The sequence below is a fragment of the Lepidochelys kempii genome, chromosome 24 (genome assembly GCF_965140265.1).
Source record: "Lepidochelys kempii isolate rLepKem1 chromosome 24, rLepKem1.hap2, whole genome shotgun sequence".
Taxonomy (NCBI): Eukaryota; Metazoa; Chordata; order Testudines; family Cheloniidae; genus Lepidochelys; species Lepidochelys kempii.
Window position 1 is genome coordinate 14,683,955 of NC_133279.1, and position 21,922 is coordinate 14,705,876.

At 52.5% G+C, this 21,922-nt stretch overlaps 1 protein-coding gene across 1 annotated transcript; it reads right to left on the minus strand.

The window, feature by feature from the left end:
- Positions 1-230: 230 nt before the first annotated feature.
- Positions 231-21,192, minus strand: LOC140902998 (synaptophysin-like protein 1). Its single transcript, XM_073323613.1, has 6 exons — positions 21,135-21,192; positions 20,158-20,229; positions 12,867-12,985; positions 10,708-10,912; positions 6,742-6,930; positions 231-3,014 (listed from the first exon to the last, which is right to left on the minus strand). Exons 1-6 carry the CDS (start codon positions 21,150-21,152, stop codon positions 2,889-2,891), a joined length of 729 nt encoding a protein of 242 aa, XP_073179714.1. The 5' UTR covers positions 21,153-21,192; the 3' UTR covers positions 231-2,888.
- Between the last annotated feature and the right edge of the window lie 730 nt (positions 21,193-21,922).

Here is a 21,922-nt window from a genome sequence, read left to right on the forward strand (position 1 = left end):
CCTTCTAAGCCAGCTGTTATATGGGTAAACACCTTCCAGGTTTGCAGGAACTAGTGGGAAAATTATCCCTCCAAAGCTTTTTTTCAACTAAGACTTTTCTAGCTAACTCCTTACCAGGCTCCCATCCCCATGGTGTCTGGGCACCTCAACCTCTTCAATGCATTTAACCTCACGCCGATCCTAGCTAGCTCTAGCCCCGGGCCTGAGGGCAGCAGCTCAAAAAACTCTGCTGAGATAATTGGTTTTTATTATCAAGTCGGTGGCATACAGGACATACATATTTCTCGAACAATTCATAAGAAAAAGGGTAAATAAAAAAAATGAAAAGCCAGGGCCAGCTTCCACCTGTCACGACCTTAAAGCCGAGCTTTGAACTTTGATCCCAGGCAAATACAAACCAGCGACAAAAGCAGGGTGAAAGAATCCCGCGTACATCTGCATCACAACCGAGCCCATCCCACAGCCTGGCCCCTTTGCCACAGGCAAAGTGAAACGTTGGATCACAGACATAAGGGCTGGTTGGTAGAGATTTTTCCCTCCTGCAAAAATTTTCAAACTTTCAATTCCCTCCCCTCTCTCCCAAAGCCAAGATTTCCAAATTCTTCACACAATGAAATACTGGGCGCAGAACTCATTTGAGCTTGCGCCAAACGATTCTGACCTTGGGCTTTTGTCCAGTTTCACACACGTATTGCAAAAGAATATGTTGCTTCAAAACGGCGAAGGGAAATTTTGTGACGTGACCAAACAGGTTTTGCTCTTTGCAAAACTGCCCTCGGTGAAAATTTTTCAACCGGCTCTTAATTCAGCTGGTCGTCCAGTCTGACCTCCTGCATAGCAGAGGCCAGAGAATGGCCCGCATGGATCTCTGCTGCCAGCCCAGATCTGGGGGTCGAGCTGGAGCCCCCTTAACTCTGCTCACAAATTTCTGCAACATCTGACGCCAAGCGAACGGGAAAGGATGGCTAGCAAAGTGAGATTCCCACAGGTCTAAACTGGCACTCACTGTGGACTTATTTTAATCTACACTGCTTGAGGTGCTGCCAGGTTTAGCTTCCTTCCATAGTTTCATCATCTACCAACCAGACTCAAACGCAATGAACTTCAGAGGTGGATTTCTCGTCTCCCGCTGAGAAAAAAGCGGAGAAGGCTTTTGCTCTGCAGGGCGTACATCTTGGAAGCAGTCACGTAGCATAAAACAGAACTAAACGCAAAGGAGATTTTACTTGCAGGCAGAGAGATGCGGGGCCCGTTCAAATGAGCCAGGTGTGATGGCCAAACTCCAGGGAAAACGTCTGCTAAAAGCCAGCACTGGCTGGGAAGCCTAGAAGCTGATAGCAGGAGGGGAAATATACAAGAGTGACTGAACCAAAAATAAAAATGCAGTACCACTCTCCAAACCTCTGTTCAGATTCATAGAGCGAGGGGGGGAATTTTTGAGATTAAGAAATTTTCCTCTCCTGATCTGGGATGAAAAACCCCAGCTCGTGACAATTTTGGCAAAAAGCCAGAAAAAATTTCAGCTGGGCTCAAAACATTTCATTTCCATGATTTTAAGGAGCGTTGTTTTGCGGTCAGCTCTTTTTAAGTCCACTCTTACTAAAATTTCAAACCAAAAATGTCGACTCAAAACCCCCAACCCTTTTCATGCTGACGGCATGGACAACTGATAAACTTTCTGCCCTTGATACATTTTCCACCTCAGGAGATTCCTCCAAACCCAGACTGTGGCGTATCCAGCTCGTTTTGGACAAATCTCCCAACTCGAAAAAGTTTCCGTTTCGATGAGTCTGCATTTTTCAGTGGGGAAAAACGGTTTGCCAAAAATCACCTCCCGACCGGCTCTGCCCTGGGGGAGTGAACGCTGGGATTCCAAAACTCACTTTTACAACGAAGAATCGGTTCGGGCCGATTACAGAGGAAGCCTGGGGCTAATGCAGGTTTTCAAATCAAGAGAAGTGGTGTGTGTCATGTACAAAGTGAGAGTAGTGTATTTCAAACGCAGTTCCCCCCCCCGGCCCTGCCACCATGAGCCCCTGATACAAATCCTCCCCCATCAGAGGGGCAGAAAAGACAAAAAGCACTTCTTGAAATGCAGGGCCAGCCACTCAGCTGAGAGAAATCAGCAGCAAGCTGCGTGTGCATCTCAGTATTAACGTGCTCTAGATCTATCCCAATTAGCACAGATCTACCGATTACAGCTAGCCAACAGATCGCTCTCTCTGCGATCAGTCACTTGCTGCACCAGCCCTCTCTGCAATCAATAGCTTCGTGCCAATCTGCCACCGACAGCACTATTCGGTTCAGCAGAGCGCTGCTGGGTCACGCCAGCTGAGGGCTAGGACCCCAGACCAGGGGGTCTCAAACGGGGTCATGGCCCCGCAGGGGCTCATGAGGTTATTACATGGGGGATTGCGAGCTGTGAGCCTCCACCCCAAGGCCCGCTTCGCCTCCACCATTTATAATGGTGTTAAATATACAAAAAAGTATTTTGAATTTATAAAGGGGGGGGGGTTGCACTCAGAGGTGAAAGGAGTCACCAATACAAAAGTTTGAGAACCACTGCGCTAGATGCTATGGATATTTTGCTGGGCCGCCATTCTCACGAAGAAGCTGCCCCTCTCCCTTGCCAACACCCAGGGTAATATTTCGGAAGAATAAAGCAAAAAACAAAACAAAACCAACCTACCACCATCACACCCTGCCAAAGCACCGCTGCCTTCAAAACTCAAAGGCACCTGCTCGCAATTGAAAGCCGAGCTGTATCTGCAATCCCCACCCGCCCCCAGGTGGTTGAAACGGTGACTACAATTAGACAGATGAGTCGTGATGATGCCAAGTTGAGGCGGAGGGGTCGTGCATGGCCTGGTGCGTCCCAGCGGGGCCATTTACATTCCTGCGTGAGCTGGAGCGCTGCCTGGGGCCGGAGCTTCTGGGGGATTGTGCAAGTTGGTTTCCTTATACACGAACCAAGCATTGCCTGCCCACAGAATGAGGTTCAGGAAGCCGAAAACCTAAGGGGTCCAAAGGAGGAGGGGGTTAGCTGCAGTGTCTAGCTTCCAGGGTAGGCTTCCGGTTTGGCTGGGAGACACCCTCTCCAGCTCTACATGGACCATTTGTGCCCGGCTGCAGAGCCCCAGGCCGGAGAACCTTCTCCAGGAATTCCCGCCTGCAGCCCAGATCTGATGGTCAAGCTAGAGCGCCTTAACTCCACCCTCTTGCATTCATGCCCTTTACTCGGCCCCCTTTGTAGATTTCAAACCCAGATCCGATGGTCGAGCTATGGGTCAATTCCTCTGCATGACTAAAATTCACTTCTTTCCAGTCTGGATCTGTCTGGCTTCATTCCCCAGCTGTCGGCTCTCACTCTGCCTTGGTTGGCTGGATTAAAGAGCCCTCTGCTCCCCAAAATCTCCTCCTCACGGAGGTGCTGACAGACCGGGATTAAATCCCCTCTGAACATTCTCAGGGTGAAACTAATTTAACAAGTGTTTATTAGAGCATTTATTAGGTGTACTATGGTAGCAATGGGACCCTCAGGCATGGATAAAACCCCTTGCGCCAGGTGTTGTACAAACAAAACAAGTCTCTGCCCCAGATGCCTAGGGGCTTGGTTTCAGAGGGACACTCAGGAAAATTAATCTGAATTAACTGCGGGCTTGTCCACACACAGAGTTACTCCAGAATAGCAGTTCCTGAAGAGATTTTTTTTTTTCAGTTCACCGGTGATTCAAAAAGGAGAAAAAACTAACAACATTTTTCAAAATTGCTGGCGAAACGAAAAGTCGAACATAAGGGTGTTGGTCAAACCCACTTTGCTTGACCCTTTAGAAACTTTTTTTATTGGGGGTTCTTTAAATAAAACAAACGGATGTTTGGAAACCGAATCTGCCTTTTCTGCCAAAAGAAGTTTCATCTGGAAAATGTCACCCGTTGCTACTCCTGAATAGTTTCCCCAGTGAATAAAGCCAAATCAGGACAAGCCATTCGTACTCCAGAATAACAGCATCCACACATGGAGTTAAATCAGGAATAATTAGGGCTTTAAATTCACACTCAGCCTTAATCCAAATTAAATTTCAAGTGCAGACAAGTCCTCACTGGTGTGAATTTAAAGTGGATTAGTTAAACCACATCGTGGCTGCTCTCATTCTGAATTAAAGTGGCCTTAATTGAGTTGAGTTTAAGCTACACTGAATGAAGGTGACTTTAATTAAGAATGAGACTATCCATATTTTAACTAGTTCCAAGTTTCCATCAAATCCACAATCTGGTCTTAGACCCACTCTCCTAGATTCATAGATTCTAAGGCCAGAACAAATCCCTGTGATCAGCTAGTCTGGCCTCTAACAGAGGCCAGAGAACTTCCCTGAATTAATTTCCGCTTGAACGAGAGCAGATCAGTTAGGAAACCATCCAGCCTTCATTTTAAAAGTGCCAGTGAGGGAGAATCCACCACACTCCCTGTTAAATTGGTCCAAGGGTGAATTACTGTGACTGTTAAAAATGTACACCTTATTTTCAGTCTGTGTCTAGCTTCAACTTCCAGCCATTGGCCCTAGTTAGACCTTCCTCTGGTAGACTGAAGAGCCCACGATCAAGTATTTGTTCCCATGTAGGGACTTACAGACGGGGATCAAGTCACCACTGAAACCTTCTCTTTCTTAGAAGAAATAGATTAAGCTCCGTGAGTCTATCACTATAAGGGAGGTTTTCCAATCCTTTAATCATTCTTTTGGCTCTTCCCTAACCCCTCTGCAATTGATCAAGATCCTTCTTAACTGATGGACACCAGATCCAGACACAGGATTCCAGAAACTGTCGCACCAGTGCCAAACCCAGAGGTACAATAACCTCTCTCCTCCAGCTCTGAACCCTCTCCAACCAACGAACGCCCTACGGGAATCAATCCATTTCAAACTAGAGCTGTCAATTAAACTGCACTTAACTTCAGCCATTACCTCAAAGCAAATTTACTCAATTAAAAAAATTAATTGTGATTAATCGTCGTTTTAATCGGACTGTAAACAGTAAGAACAATAATTGAAATTTATTATGAATATTTTTGGATGTTTTTCTACATTTTCAAATACACTGATTTCAAATACAACACAGAATACAAAGTGTACACTGCTCACTTTATATTATTGTTGATTACAAATATTTGCACTGTACAAAAAATAAAAAATAGTATTTTTCAATTCACCTCATACAAGTACTGTAGTGTTATCTCTTTACAGTAAAAGTGCAACTTACAAATGTAGATTTTTTTTGCTTCATAACTGCACTCAAAAACAAAACTAAGTAAAACTTTAGAGCCTACATGTCCACTCAGTCCTACTTCTTGTTCAGCTAATCGCTAAGACAAACAAGTTTGTTTATGTTTATGGGAGATAATGCTGCCCACTTCTAATTTACAATGTCACCTGAAAGCGAAAAGAGGTGATCGCGTAGCACTTTTGTAGCCGGCGTTGCAAGGTATTTATGTGCCAGATATGCTAAACACTCATATGCCCCTTCATGCTTCCGCCACCATTCCAGAGGACATGCTTCCATGCTGATGATGCTTGTTAAAAAAAAAAATGCGTTAATTAAATTTGTGATTGAACTCCTTGGGGAAAATTGTACGTCTCCTGTTCTGTGGTTTAAACTGCTTTCTGCCATATATTTAATACTATAGCAGTCTCAGATGACGACCCAGCATATGTTGTTCGATTTAAAAACACTTTTATTGCAGATCTGAGAAAACGCAAAGAAGGTACCAATGTGGGATTTCTAAAGATAGCTACAGCACTCGACCCAAGGTTTAAGAATCTGAAGTGCCTTCCACAATCTGAGAGGGAGGAGGTGCAGAACATGCTAACAGAAGTCTTAAAAGAGCAACGCACTGATGTGGAAACTACAGAACCTGAATCACCAAAAAAGAAAATCAACCTTCTGCTGGTGGCATTTGACTCAGATAATGAAAATGAACATGCGTCGGTCCGCACGGCTTTGGATCATTATCGAGCAGAACCCGTCATCAGCATGGACACATGTCCCCTGGAACAATGGTCGAAGCATGAAGGGGCATAAGAACCTTTAGCGCATCTGGCACGTAAATATCTTGCAACGCCAGCTACAACAGTGCCATGCGATCGCCTGTTTTCACTTTCAGGTGACACTGTAAATAAGAAGCGGGCAGCATTATCTCCCGTAAATTTAAACAAACTTGTCTGTCTTTGCTATTGTCTGAACAAGACATAGGACTGAGTGGACTTGTAGGCACTAAAGGTTTACACTGTTTTATTTTTGAGTGCAGTTATATGAAAAATAAAAATCTATGTTTGTAAATTGCATTTTCACGATAAAAAGATTGTATGAGGTGAACTGAAAAATACAATTTCTTTTGTTTATCTTTTTTACAGTGCAAATATTTGTAATAAAAATACAGTGAGCACTGTACACTTTGTATTCTTGTTGTAACTGAAATCAATATATTTGAAAACGTAGAAAACATCCAAAACTATTTAAATAAATGGTATTTTATTATTTTAACAATGCGATTAAAACTGCAATTAATTTTTTAAATTTTTTGAAGGCCCTAATTTAAACTCTTAATTCAGATTCACCTCCCTGCGTGTCCCCATGTAGACAAGATCTCTGAACATGGGATCGGAGCCAAGCACACGCTGAGTTTCGAGGGAGGCCTGCCCCGCGTCTCAGTGGCACAGGGGAGGGGAGGGTGCTGGCCATACGTACCACGGACACGTTGAGGGAGCCCATGCTGCTCACTTCACCGAACAGGCAGGAATGTTGGGGCAAAAGGCAGAAGGCTATTTCCGACAACATCCCAGGCCCGGTGGATACTTTGATGTCAGTCAGTGCTTTGGCCCAAGCCGAAGTGCTGATCAGCCAGAGAAGCGCGACCAACATGGTGATCACAAAGTCCTGCACGAGGGGGAGATGGGGGGGGTGGGCGGGTTACTAGCCCAAGACCACCAGGAGAGAAATACACAATGGAGGGGACAGATTCCCAGACATGTACAATGGACACGCTGAGGCCAACCGTCCAGTGGAGCTACAGCCCATTGACCCCAGCTGGGATCTGGCCCCATTGACCCCAATGGAGCTACGGCCCACTGACCCCAGCTGTGGGTCTAGCCACACTGGCTTTAACGACTGGAGCGTTTTTACACCAGGTGACGCCCTCACACAGCCCCACTGAACTCACATAAGTGTTGATTCCACCTTGGGGCCGCTCAGCTGAGATGTGGGCACTGGGCAGCCCGGTTGGGGCGGGGGGGCTGCACGTCGCCCTGCCCGATGAGGGCCCCCAGTCTCCATCGGGTGTGTGTCGGGGGGAACCTGTGGAACGCCTGGCGCATGCCTCCCAAGTGCTTTCAAGAGACACTCTGGATTGCAGGTGCCCAACTGGAGATGCCATCCAGAGAGTCTGGTTTGGACGGGCGCCTGGCATTTTCTGAAATCCCGTCTCCTTTTACCACATCATGAGTCGGGCACCCAATACAATCCAGCCAGCTCTTTGGACAGCGCAGGGTGGACTCCACGGCATTCCCACAAACAGCCCAGCAGAGACGCCGGACCCTCCTCTGTTACACGGGAGGTGGACCCCTGAGCTACAGGGATGCACCCCGGGTCTGGACTCTGGCTTTAGACTTGGATTTCCAAAGGATCGCACAAGGCGCTGAATTCCCACAGCAATCAAGCCACTAAACAACGCTCCAGGCCTGGCCAAAAATGCCACTCACTGCGAACGCTTCATCCACTCACAGAAGTTAAGGGATTAATTTCATCACTTCTCTTCGCAGCAGTACTATTCTTCAGGTGTTTGTGACGGGGCGGCTGCCCCTCACTGGCTGTCAAAGGGTTAATAGCAGCCCTTGGAGCGGCTGCGCAGAACCCAGCCAATCAGAGGAAGGCTTAGAAGCAGCCAATCAGGGCCAGGCTGGGCCCTATAAGAAGGGCTGCAGGGCAGAAGGGAGTCAGTCTCTCCCTGGAGCTTGAGGGAGAAGGACTGGCTGCCTATAGAGAGAAGTACCTGGGACAGAGCAGTGCTGGGCAGGGTCAGGGGAACAAGCAAAGCTCCAGTCTGGCTGGCTCCCAGACTGTAGCCTTGACACAGGGGCCGAGTAGGTGCTGGGGCTACGGGGAGGTGGCCCAGGGAAAGCAGGTAGCGACAGAGGGGAAGGAGAGGCAGTGAGAAGCTGCCAGCTATAGGGTCCCTGGGTCGGGGCCCAGAGTAGAAGGCAGGCCTGGCCCCCCCACACGCACATTTTGCCCCACTGGCCACCAAGGGAAGTGGCCAGCCAAAGGACTGCAGTTTGCCCCGAGCGAGGGGCTGGACGAGGGGCTGCAGTTGGCCACTGCGGGGAGAGGCTGGGCGAAGGACTGCCAGTTCCCCCGGAAGGGGGGAGACAACAGAGTTGGGGCACAGCCAGAGGGAGATACACAGCAAGAGAGAGTCTCTGCCCCAAAGAACTTACAACATAAGCAGACAACGGAATGATCACTATCCCCACGTTACAGATGGGGAAACTGAGGCATGGACTCACCCAAGCCCTGCCCAAAGCTGAGTCTTGAACCCAGGTCTCCTGCCTTCCAGCTGGATCTCTCTAACTGCTAGCTCACCCCTCCTCGCTAAGGGAAGCTATTCCTGGCAAACCCTGATTTCACTGCAACTTTAGCTGCATTAGAGAAAGCTGGGGGGGGGGGGCAGTGCCCCATAGATCTTGCCGCCCTCACTGGCCCCATTCTGGGAACACATCCCCAGAGCTCTGATGCAATTTGGATTTTCCCTCCGCCCTCTTCCCCCCACAACTCCCTCACCCCAAACTTGGAAGCTGGGGTTTGCCAATTACTCCTGAATAATATATCCAACAAGCAGGTTAGCGCCACTGTGGGACCAGCAGGAGACACCCAGGCACTTACCGCATTTCCCAGCCCTCCGGGGAGCCGGCGCAGCAGGGAGAGAAGAGAAAAGGGGCAACTGTTTATCAAGTTACAATAATCCTCTCCCGTTCGCGACCCCTCTGCCTTCCAGAGCTGGGGGCTTTGGTTCGCATGCCAGCACGGCGCCAGGGCATTGCGCCAAAGATCAGGTCTCATGGCCTCTGAATTAGAGCTAGGATCCAGCCAGCGGGTGAGCCGGGGATTACGCAGATCACCGTAAGAACAGCTGGGGGGAGCCTTCACTGGTGTGAATCAGCACAGATCCACTGGACTAAATGGAGCGACAGCCGATTGACCCCAGCTGGGATCTGGCCCCATTGACAGAAGCTTGGTGTTTTGGGAAAACAAAAATTGCTGAAAAATGTCATCAGAAAACAAAACCCTTTGACCAGAACGTTTTAAAATGCCAGGGCAAAAGGGAACAACCACAGGCAAATTTTGCTCCAACGAAGCAAAACACATTCCTGCATTGTAACTCGACCTCAGAAAGCCGAGATGTGTATTGCACAAAACCCTTTTCATAGCAACTAGCCCATTTTGTTTCCTCTTTTTAAGGGGAAAATGCTTTTAAAAGGGGAAACGGGAGGTTTTCCCCACTAAAAAAAAAAAAATACAAAAGATTTAGCTGAACAGCAAGAAAATTTTGATCAAAGATTTTCCCATGAAAATTTCCATACTGGCCAAAAAAAAAGTTTGTTAATCTTTTTGTGGTCCCAAAAAACCTGGCCATGCCAAGAGTCTGAGCAGGACTCGGTCTGTGGAGTGCTTGGAGATCTAGGTTAGGAGATCTACACTCCTGGCTTAAGAGTGGAGCTCACTGAAAATTCTGCGTCACAGCTGCTTTTTGACAGAAAATTGCTTGTTTCAACAACAAAGAAAATTACTTGTGACACACGTCTGCTTCCCACGGAGAATTTCAACTTTTCTGTGAAAATTGTTTGTCCGAAAACCAAACTGTTTCGATTCAAAATGATAGAGTGGTGCATCATGGCAGCTGTAGTTCTGAATACCTTGTGCTCCAACTCTTCTCTATGGGCTGGGCTTTCTGGTTGGACCACATTTCCCATGATGCACCACTTCCTCGCCTCTTGCTGACCCACTGTGTTGCATGATGGGAGTTGTAGTTCAGATGCCTCATGTTCCTCTTCTCCTCTCTTGCCTGGACTACATCTCCTATGATGCACCACTCTTCCCCCTTTGGGTGGGTTGTGACCTAGGAATCTCTGGACATGGTGCAACATGGGAGTTGTAGGTTAGCCAGAGAGCCTGGACCACAGAGAAGAATGAGAGCACGGGGCACCCAGGACTACAACTCTCATGAGGCATTGCAGCCACGGACACCCATGACACAACCCCCCTCCTGACCACAGGAGGAAGTGGTGCATCCTGGCCTATAGAGAACTTAGCATGAAGCACCCAGGACTACAACCCCCATAATGCACCACAGCGACTCTGCAAGAGCGGTGGAAGTGGTGCATCTTGGGAGATGTTGTCCAGCCAAAGAGCCCAGCCAATAGGGGAGAATGGAACCCCGAGGCACTCAGGACTACAGCTCCCATGAGGCCCCACAATGTCATTCTGAATTCAAATATTCCAGGTTTCGGTCAAAATATTTCAGTGAAATGTCAAAATTTTCCCACCACGAAAATGAATAAAGATTTTAATTTTTGTCTCAATTCTCCAAGGGAAATTCCCCCTCTGCCCCCAATTTTCCTCCCAGCCCCCATTAAGAGCAAAGCATTACATGTCACTTACGATCATGGGCAGCTTGCCAGCGCCACGGTAAAGGTGCAGATACCCCATGTACAGCACCAGCGCCGCCATGCAGTAGAGGAAGACAAAGACAGCGAAGGTGACAAAGAACTGGGCCGAGGAGGAGAAGTCGCCCACGAGGTGGGTCTGGATCCATGTGTTGTTACATAGTTTGGAATCCAGGTCTTTGAACAACACAGTGTTCAGCCTGCCAGGGGAGACAGAGAAGCTTGAAGCGTTTCACTTTGACGCCAGCGAGACGAAGTGCTGGACCTCTGGGGCGAAAGATCCATATCTACCCACCCGCTCTGCCCTCCTGCATAGCCCAGGCCGGAGAAACTCCTCCAGGGATCCCTGCCTCTAGTCCAGATCTGGGAGTTGAGTGCCCTTAACTCCACCCCCTTGCATACATCCCCTTAATTCTGCCCTTTCATAGATTTCAAGTCCGTATCTGATAGTGGAGCTAGAGGGGAGCTTTTAAAGAAATGTCAGATCTTGATGGAAAGACTCCAAGGGATTTAGAAACTGCCCCATCCCTGGGGCAGTCGTTCCAAAGGTCAATTCTCTTTGTTAAGAATTTGCCTCATTATTTCCAGTCTGGCTTCATCCCCCAGCTGTCGGCTCTCAATCTGCCTTTGTTGGCTAGATTAAAGAGCCCTCTGCTCCCCCAAGTCTCCTCCCCAGGGAGGTACTGACAGACCAGGTACAAGTCCCCTCTGAATCTTCTCAGGGAGAAACTCACTAGATCAAGCTCCTTTAATGCAGAGGTGGGCAAACTATGGCCCATGGGACCGTCCTGCCCGGCCCCTGAGCTCCTAGCCAGGGAGGCTCACCCCCAGCCCCTCCCCTACTGTCCCCCCTTCCCCGCAGCTACGCGGGCAGCACTCTGGGCAGCAGGGCTGCACCCTCCTGCAGGGCAGCGCAGCTGCGTGTCTGGCTCCGGCCGGGTGGCGCGGCTCCAGACATGCTGCTCTGAGTGGCATGATAAGGGGGCTGGGGGGTTGGATATAGGGCAGGGGGTCCCGGGGGGCAGTCAGGGGACAGGGGGTGGTTGGATAGGGTGGAGGTTCAGGGGGGGCAGGGGACAGGGAACAGGTGGGGGGTTGGATAGAGGGTGGGGTCCCGGAGGGCCTGTCAGGGGGTGTGGATATGGGGTCAGGGCAGTCAGGGGACAGGGTGGGTTGGATAGGGGGTTGGGTCCTGGGGGGGCGGTCAGGGGCGGCGGTCCCAGAAGGGGGCGGTCAGGGGACAGGAGCAGGGGGGGTTGGATGGGTCGGGGGTTCTGAGGGGGGAAGTGGGAGGGGTCAGATAGGGGGCAGGGGCCAGGCTGTTTTGGGGACACAGCCTTCGCTACCTGGCCTTCCATATAGTTTTGCACCCCGTTGTGGCCCTCAGGCCAAAAAGTTTGCCCCCCTCCGCCCCCCCGCTTTAATGTCTTGCTCTCAGGCAAGTTTTCCAGCCCCTCAGATTGTTCCTGTCCCCTCCCTCATTTCCTGTTTGACAGGCGGCCCCCAGTACTGGGCACAGTCTCAAGTCATTGTCTCCCCAATGCCGTACTGAGACTTCACCCCCCACCAACTGACACAACCCTTTAGATCCAACCGGACACTGCACATCTCATGATCGTTGGGGCTTTTCCTTTCCTTCCATCTCAAGCTCCCGGAGTCACAGCATTCCTGGGAGAATCTCTATTAAAATGACTTTTCTCATCTTCAGACTTGGGGCCAGGGGGATGGGAAATGAGGCCCCTAGAAGCTAAAAAAAAAAACCCTGACGCTAGTTGCTTGTTTAAAAACAACCCGTGAAGTTTAAGCCAGTCGCAGGGTGTTTCGTTCCTAGGGGCTGGGAGAACACATAGGAGAGAAGGAGGAAACAAGGTCACGTGGGAATGATTCACTGATTCGAAGGCCAGACCGGCCCACTGTGATCATCCAGCCTGCCCTCCTGTGTCACACTCACCAGGGAACGTCCCTGAATTAATTCCTGTGAACACCGTCCTCCTGGAACTGCGGGCCCCAGGACCGGACGTGGGATTCCAGCAGCGGTTGCAGGTAAAAACAACCTCTCTGCTCCGCGTCTCGGGATTGGGTTAGCCCCGCTGGCCACCGCATCCCGTCACGAGCACAGAGTCAACATGACTGTCCGCCCGGGGCTACACTCACCGGAACGGATAGCCAAAAGCCGCCTCAAGGGTCTCATTTTTAACGTCCCAACAGCTGACTTTAATGGAGGTATGGCCACTGTACCCTCCACAGGTGGCAAAAGCAAAGATAGAAAAAATCTAGAGATACGGAGAGACACAGCATTAGAGTCATAGATTTCAAGGCCAGAATCCGTGCCCATCCAACCTGCCCTCCTGCAGAGCCCAGGCCGGAGAACCGCCCCCAGGGATCCCGGCGTCCAGCTCCTATCTGGGGATTGAGCTGGCTCCCATCTTTTTGATGCACCAACTCCTTTTCAAGCTCGGCAGACGCACTCCAGCCAGCGTCAGAAGGATCCGGTTAAGGAAAGCCAGCAGTGCACACGGTTCGTATCAGCTGATCCCACTCTCTCCGCTGGCATTCGCCCACCAGAACAGCAGCTGGGTTGGCACGTGCCACTCACTCTCGCCACAATTCTGATCGTCACAGGGTCAATTTTCTGCGGCCACCTGGCTCATTAAAAACGGTTCTAATGAAAATTGAAAGCAGAAGAGGCCAGATCATGAGCCAGGGTAAACTGACTCCAGCGGGAAGCTGGCCCCATTGAGTCTCTGGGCCAAGGACCACACCACTTTCTGTTGGCACAACTAATTGGAGACGGAACACCTCTGTCAGCAGCCCTCCCAGCTTCTGCAAACCTTGCCAGAGTCTGGGAATAATCCCTCACCTTCATGTGTTCTCCATGCACAGATCTCAAAGGGCTGTGGCAAGGAACGCGCGCAACATTATCACAAATGGGGAAACTGAGGCACAGAATGTCACCGTGACTTGCAGGTGACTCAACAGACCACAGCTGGGACAGCACGCTTCCTCTTTAACAGCTGCTAATGTCCTGAGCTATTGCTCATTCCCTGTGCCCATTCACAAGCTAAACACAAACAAGCGTATGAAGTTACAAACAGCTCGAGTTCCACTTCTGTCTCTCGTTTCCCAAGGGACTTAACGCTGATTGGAATATTTTCATCAAAATATTTTTCCTCCCCATGAAAAATGACATTTCTGCTATGAAAGAAATTTTAATGATTCACAGATTCCAAAAGCACAGAAGGGCCCATTGTGATCATCTTGTCTGACCTGTGTAACACAGGTCAGAGAGCTGCTTCATGATCATTCCTAGAACAGAGCTATTAGAAAAAACTCCAATCTTGATTTTGAAATGGTCAGCGCTGGGCACTCCACCACGACCCCTGGCGACGCGTTCCAATAAGTAATTGCTCTCACTGCTATGGAAAATGGAACGTTACTTTGACTGCTGATCAGAAAATCACTGGTAACCTCCCCCCTAAAAACGTGTCACAGAAATGGTCAGTTGTAGGCTACAAAAAAAAAATTTCCAGTAAAAACATTAGGGTTTGGTTTAAAAGTTGAGTTCAAATTTTCTAAAATCAAAACTCCGAATTGAGATCCATTCTCTGTAAACATCGTTAGTTAAAAAATCCCACAGTTTACGTTAAAATTTGCAGTTTGGGGCGAAGGCTTCAGTTTGCACTAAAACTTCTCTGGGTTTGTTTTTAAAAATTGAGTTTTACTTTTCAAAACCACGTTTTTGGCCAAAAACCGCTATCAGGAAACCGTTTTCCCCTCAAACTGTTTTTGCTTTAGCTGAAAATTTGCACTCTGAGGTTCAACTTTCCATTATTCCAGTTAACAAAAGGTTTGTGGATTGGGGAAATCAGATTTGTTTGTTAGTTAATTCCAGTTTGAGTTGAATTGGAGTCGGAGTCCTCGAAAAACCGATCTCAGGAACATTGTCAACAACACCGGTTTTCGAAAACTAAAACCCTCCGTGTTTATTTAGTTGGATTTTTAACAAAATTCGGACATTTTACCATAAGCCGTGCTCCACAACAGAACCATGTGGGGCTGAAAAAACAGCCACATTCTCCCGTGAAATTTTGAAGATTAAAGAAAACCTAGGAAAAATTTGCAAGCTTTCAACAAGAAAACCTTTTTTGGCCTTTCCACCCCCTCCCTGTACCGCTGGCAGACACCCCGTAGTGGCAGAGTAACACAATACAATTGAACAAATAGTGAGCAGGGACAAAAAGCCAGGGGATCTGGCTCCAAGCCTTGAAGGTCATGGCCAGGTTTAGCCATGAGACGAGTGGCAGATTCCAAATCCGGGATGCGTGAGCACAGGGGAGTTTCGGACATGGTCCCGCTCAGTGTGATTCCTCCTTAAGAAACCTTGCAAAGCTGGAGCTGCTGGCAACATGTGTCAATGGTGCCCGGGGGGGGGGGGGGGGGGGGCGGGGGCTAAGCCGGCCAGGACCCCACCGACGCCGGGCCTGGCTGGGAGCCAGGGAAGCCGAGTGCAGCGAGTACAGAAAGACATGCCTGTTCTGTGGAATTCACTGCAAGGCTCAGCAATCGGAGGCCCGGCTGGAGGCTTTAAGCGAGAGTTATTACTTCAACACCAGCAGCTAGGTTGTCCCCTATTGTACTCAGTGCCACAGAGATCCTCACTAGGATGGGGGGGGGGCCCTTCCTGCTGGGGGCCACACAGACACACACCCCCTCGACTGAGATCAGGGATAATGTCACGCTGGGTGCCACACAGATTTCCTGCCCTCCAACCGAGATCGGGGACCCCATCATGCCAGACGCTGCACAGACCGTCCCCGACTGAGATCAGGCACCCCGTCATACCAGGTGCCACACATATTCCCCGCCCCCACCCCAACCAAGATCAGGGCCCCTGTCATGCCAGGTGCTGCACAGCCCCCCGCCCATGACCGAGATCAGGGACCTCTTTGCACCCTCCGTTAGGAGGGATGGTCCAATCTGGAAGGGAGAGAAGATGCCCTAGCATGGCAGGTGGGCATCACAGGGGGCTCAGAATGAGGTAAAGCACAAAGCTAGTGGATTCTCATCATGGTAGTGCTGGGGAGAGAGCCCAGCCAACCCACAATCTCTCCCCCCGACTCCTCTCAGAGAGACCAGCCCCGCCCCGAGCACCGTCGAGGAAGCAGCCACAAGAAGCCGGCTGCCTGAATTGGCGCCACAAACCCAGATCATGTCCCCATCGGGCCACTGGTCCTGCCTCACACGGCAAAGAGCGGAAAGGCAATGCCGTGCCCACCCCGGCCGCAGGCTAACGGAGACGTGCTCACGGCCAATGCCCTGCTCCAAGGATTGGCATGAGACGGCCAAATTTGCAAAAATCTTCCATTGGGAAAAAGAAGGGGATGAAAACAGTCAAAACAGCAGATTTTCCAATGAATAAAAATTGGGACAAAAACCCATCTAAGCTGCGGGACAAAAAGTTGGGACAAAACAGTAAAATTTGCAGATTTTCCGATGAATAAAAATTGGGATGAAAACAGTAAAACCTGGGGGGGAGGAGGATTTTTTGAGGATTGCAAACAGCCTGCATGCAAAAAAATGCCCTTTTCCAGACACCCACACCCCGAATTTTCCTTGGGGGGAGGGAGTTTTTTGACCAGATTCCGCCATGGGAAAAAATTGAATGTCTTTTCCTTCTGGATCACATTAGAGGCTATAAATACCCTGGTTGCAGTTTACATCCAGCAGAGTGGGTCAGAGATGGAGCGGGGGGGTGAAGATGGCGTAGACTTCCTGTGGGCACGATTTTGAACTGTGCCCAGAGATGCCAGCATGCTGTGCCCTCAGCAGCTAGCGCCAATTAGCCAGGTGAGGTATCAATCTAGGTACTGATCTGGCTTTTAATTGTCAAAATCCCCCTAGGAGAGGGACGGGGTCTCCCCTCCCTGTGTTTGTATAGTGCCTAGCACCACAACCACAGTACAGCTCATAATCCTACTTCACAGCTGGGGAAACTGAGGCATGGGACAGGTGAAACTATTTGCCCCAGGTCAGGAGGGGGGCCAAGCCAGGATTTGACCCATGGTCTGTGCTCATCCCACTGCGCCGCTCTGCCAGGAGTGGCTGGGCCCAGGCAGAGGGAGCGGCCATGTGCCCAGTGATGGGAACGCAGGTAGGGGGGTGCCGAAGCGGAAAGGGCACGGTGGTTTCTGGGCGTTGCTGGCTCCTGTTTCCAGCCGACTGGGCAGAGCGGGAAGCAGAGCCGGGCGGAGCCAGAGGTGCCGAGGCCACCGTGCGGGCTGAAGCTAGCTCCATGGGGCGTTGCCTTCCGCCAGCCCAGCTGCTGCTTTCCATATAGCAGCTTCACTCAGCTGGGTGGCACCGCGGCCCTGCCCTTCCTTGAACGGTGCCTCCAGGCACTAGGCAGGCAACGGGGTCCCCGTCCTGCCAGGGACTACACAGACCCCCCACACACACCAAGATTGGGGTCCCCATCACACCGTGCACTGCACAGACCCCCAGACCGAGAGATGCACAGATGGGGGACGGGGGGGGCTGCTTATCTTTTTCTATCAGCAAAATGACAACTCTGCCGTCTCCGGCGACGTTCTCGCAAACCTCCCGCTCCTGGGGGACTTTTCGTAAGTCTCCAGGCTCCCGGAGTCACGACACAATCCCAGCTTTCGCCTTGAAACTCAGGCTTCCAGCCTTGGGTTTGGGGAGATAATCTGGAGAACGTGGCCGCTCCAGGTCAGAAACGGGTGGCAAAGATTTTAGCCTCCCCAACTACAAAACACAAGCATTTTTGTTTGTTTTTAAATCTCGTGATTTTTTACCCCAACCTTGGAATTTGGGGAGGGCTAAATTTGGATTGGACACGGCCGGCGCTGCTCAGCGAGCCCTGGCTTTTTTCCCCTTCCCCAGGTCCTTTTAAAGGACGCCGCAAAGGGGTGACAGGCGTATGCCTTAGAGTCAACTTTTCAACACCATACAGGGGGGAAACGTTTTCCCAACACTGCAGAAGAAAGAAAGTGAAACTAATGCCAACTTTCCCTCTGGTGGCACGAGGGCGGAAAAGAATCCCGGAGAAATAGTGATGAAAAGTACAGCAGAGGCTACAGTATAATCATCTAAAAGTCCTAGAGCTGGCAGACTTGGGAGTATAGATAAAACACCCAGAGGTGGCAGGCATCAGATAATTCGAGACTGGGGCTATAAAACTGCACTGTAGACATGCAGGCTCAGGCTAGAGACGGGCTCTGGGGGGACAAGTGTCTTTTTGTTCCAGGTCTGTACAGCACCTAGCGCAACGGGGATTTGATTTCAGCCTAGGGAACCTACCAGCTTGGTCTGGGTCCTGCTAACTTCTGTCTGGGTCCAAATCTAGCAGGTCAGGCCCAGGGCGCAATGTTGGAATTAGCTGATCATGGCAGCCCTGAGGCTGGCATGATCACAGCTAGCCTCCCATCGTCTGCGGTTCTCGCTCAGTCCCCAGCGCCGGGAGCCATCACGGGTCGCCAGGAGAACCCAGGCTTGAGAGGATGGGTTTCAATTCTTGCCCTCGCGGGATGGGGAAGAACAACTGGGGACTGGGGGCCCAGGAAAGGGCTCGGAGGCCAACAGGCAAATCAACCGGATTTGGTCACAATCGCGCAACCTCCCAAGGCGTTTTGGGGTTGTGTTTTGGGGGTTTTTTTAAACACGCAGGATTAGGCAAACTGAGGAGGAAAGATTGAATAACGGCCCCCTCCACACACTCTCAAAGCTGGGAATAGAACCCAGGAGTCCTGGCTCCCAGCCACCCCTGCTCCAACCATTAGACCCCACTCCTCTCCCAGAGGCAATGACAGACCCCTGGAGTCCTGGCTCCCAGCCCATTTCTGGGGGTCGAGCTAGAGCTCCTTATCCAGGCTGCCAGGCAAATGACAGCAGCGGTGGAAGGGCCCAGCTGCTACCTGCCACCAGCCCTGGCGCTGCCCTCCCCACCAAGCCCCCGCCATCCCTTCGGAGAGCTCTGTTTCATTAACATCCAATATTACCAAACCACTGGAAACCCACAAACAGATGCAACTTCCCCTACAGCGTCAGGGCCTCCTCTCTGTGGTCCCCTCCCACTGGTGAAAGTGCACCCGGATAGGGTGGCATGGCCCAGTAGACAAGGAGCTGGAGTGGGAGGCAGGATGCCTGGTTTCTCTGCCCAGCTCAGGGAAGAATCATAGAATCATAGAATATCAGGGTTGGAAGGGACCCCAGAAGGTCATCTAGTCCAACCCCCTGCTCAAAGCAGGACCAATTCCCAGTTAAATCATCCCAGCCAGGGCTTTGTCAAGCCTGACCTTAAAAACCTCTAAGGAAGGAGATTCTACCACCTCCCTAGGTAACGCATTCCAGTGTTTCACCACCCTCTTAGTGAAAAAGTTTTTCCTAATATCCAATCTAAACCTCCCCCACTGCAACTTGAAGAAAGTCCATCCCCCTCACATCAGGTCTGTGCATGGCTAGCACTTGTGTAAATGCCACATCAGTCCCAGTTGAACTACCTGGGGGTGCTCAGAGAGATCACCTACAGGTCAAAATATGGGCTAGTGGGTGGGGGTGGGCAGGGCTGGGAGCCTGGGCTCTTAAGTTCTTTCCCCAACTCTGGGAGGAGAGTGGGGTCTAATAATTAGAGCGAGAGAGGGGGGCTGGGAGAGAACTCCTGGGTTCTATCCCTGCCTCTGCCACTCCCTTTTTCCTCACGGTGCCTCAGTTCCCTCTCCCTGTTATTTGTCTATTCACACTGGAAACTCTTTGGGACAGGGACCGTCTCTCGCTGTGTGTCTGGGCAGCGCCTGGCACGACGGGGCCCCAATCTCAGCTGGGGCAGGGCCTGTCTCTCAATGTGTCTGGGCAGTGCCTGTCACACGGGGCCCTGATCTCAGCTGGGGCAGGGCCTGCCTCTCGCTGTGTGTCTGTGCGGCGCCCGGATCTCATCTCATAGCAACACGCCCTGGGCTACGCAGGGGTTTATACCCCAAATCCAGGATGCACCAGAAATCCGCTCATTGCAAGAGGCTCATGTCACTGGCCACATGAGGAAACGCCCGCACGAGCTATTAGCCCTGGGGACCGATTCCCACTAGCCCCCTTGGAGTGAGAGGGCACCGGGGTACTGGGCAGGGGGCTGGGACCAGTCCAGATCAGCAGCATTTTCCCCCCCACTTCTCCCCACCCCCTCCCTCACTGGATCCCCCACCCCAGCCTCCTGCCTTCCCCATTTCCTTCTCCCATCCTGCTTTGTACCCCACCCCTGTACCCTGACTGCTCCACCCAGCCCCCCCCCCACACACCTGGCCCTCTGCCCCCCAGCTCCAACGCCCTTGCGAGGCCCCCACACCTCCAGCCCTTCCCCTAACCACTGTCCCCCCCAGCCCTCCCCACGCACCCTGCCCCTCCCAGCACCCAGCCCACTGCCCCCCACACTCACCCACTGCAGGACCTTGATGAACCCCAGTGGCTCCTTCACAGGGCCCAGGTTGAGCTGGAGGCCGGACATTTTCTGGGGAGAGGCCAGAGGAGGCGTCAGGAAAGAAGAGGCGGGGGCGGGGGCAGGGCGGAAGTTTGCAGTGGGAGGGGAGTTTGCAGTGGGGGGGGCAGGCGGGAGTTCTCTGGGGGGAGGAGGGGAGTATGCAATGGGAGGGGTCGACGGGAGAATTTGCAATGGGAGGGGGTAGCGCGTTCCTGGGGGAGCGGGGGTTCCCTGGGGGGAGGAGGGGAGTTTGCAACGGGAGGGGGGCAGGCGGGTTCCTGGGGGGAGGAGGGGAGTTTGCAATGCGAGGGGGGCAGGCGGGTTCCTGGGGGGAGGAGGGGAGTTTGCAATGCGAGGGGGGCAGGCGGGTTCCTGGGGGGAGGAGGGGAGTTTGCAATGCGAGGGGGGCAGGCGGGTTCCTGGGGGGAGGAGGGGAGTTTGCAATGCGAGGGGGGCAGGCGGGTTCCTGGGGGGAGGAGGGGAGTTTGCAATGGGAGGGGGGCAGGCGGGTTCCCTGTGGGGGAGGAGGGGAGTTTGCAATGGGAGGGGGGCAGGCGGGTTCCTGGGGGGGCGGGGGTTCCCTGTGGGGGAGGAGGGGAGTTTGCAATGGGAGGGGGGCAGGCGGGTTCCTGGGGGGGCGGGGGTTCCCTGGGGGGGAGGAGGGGAGTTTGCAATGGGCGGGGGGCAGGCGGGTTCCTGGGGGGGCGGGGGTTCCCTGTGGGGGAGGAGGGGAGTTTGCAACGCGAGGGGGGCAGGCGGGTTCCCTGGGGGGGAGGGGAGTTTGCAATGGGAGGGGGGCAGGCGGGTTCCTGGGGGGGCGGGGGTTCCCTGGGGGGGAGGAGGGGAGTTTGCAATGGGCGGGGGTTCCCTGGGGGGAGGAGGCGGTTTGCGAGGGGGAGGGGCAGGGGAAAGGGGGGGGGGGCCGCAGCGCCTACCTGACTCACGCGCTCCATTCCCCGGATACGCGCGCGCGCTGACCTCACCAAACCCCACCCACCCCTCCACGTCAGGCCCCCACCGCCCCGCCTCAGCTGATCTAATGAGCTCATTTGCATACCCCCTTGCAGGGCCCGAGCCTCCCCCCCCCCCGCCCCCGCTGCTGGGTGCGGCGCCCTGGGAGGGTCCCACTGCAGTGGGGCAGTCCCCCCCCCCGTGGTCCTGTCCTCCCCCCCTCCTGGCTCCGGGGGGACCCGTCTCTGGCCCCCTCCCTTGGGCTCTATGCCAGCTGCTTTGCCCGCCCCGCCTGCCTGGCACCTCTCTGTCCATCGGGGCCCCGCCTGCCCCAGATCCCCCCCCACCACCAGGTGTCGATGGCCGGGGTGGGGTGGGGGTTTCAGCCGGTCCCTTCACGCCCCAGTTGTTCCACCCCTCACAGCTCTGCAGCAATTACCCGCCCGCCACCCACGGCTTTCCTCCGGCCGCCCCCCCTTGGGGAGCAATCCCAAGGCCAGGAACAATAGTACAGAAAATTCCCACTGCATCCCCGCCTGGGCGGGGCAGGGGAGCTGGGCTGAGATCCCCCTGCACGGGGTGGGGGGGGCATAGCTGGGGGTAGAGGGGGAACAAAGCAGCTAGGCAGGCCCCAAGTGTGAGCAACCCTGCCATGCTGCCTGAGCCTGCAGAGAGCCTGAGCCCATCGCTGGGAGAGGGGCATGCTCTCCAAGCCCGCACCTAGCCCAGGCCAACCCTGGACTCCAGAGCTGCACCCTGGTGAATTTGAACA

Coding starts and splice junctions, on each gene's coding strand:
- LOC140902998 (XM_073323613.1), bottom strand. Junction 12,986..20,157: donor TCATCAAGGTCCTGCAGTGG/GTGAGTGTGGGG, acceptor CCGTATCTCTAG/ATTTTTTCTATCTTTGCTTT. Junction 6,931..10,707: donor CTGGCAAGCTGCCCATGATC/GTAAGTGACATG, acceptor CCCCTCGTGCAG/GACTTTGTGATCACCATGTT.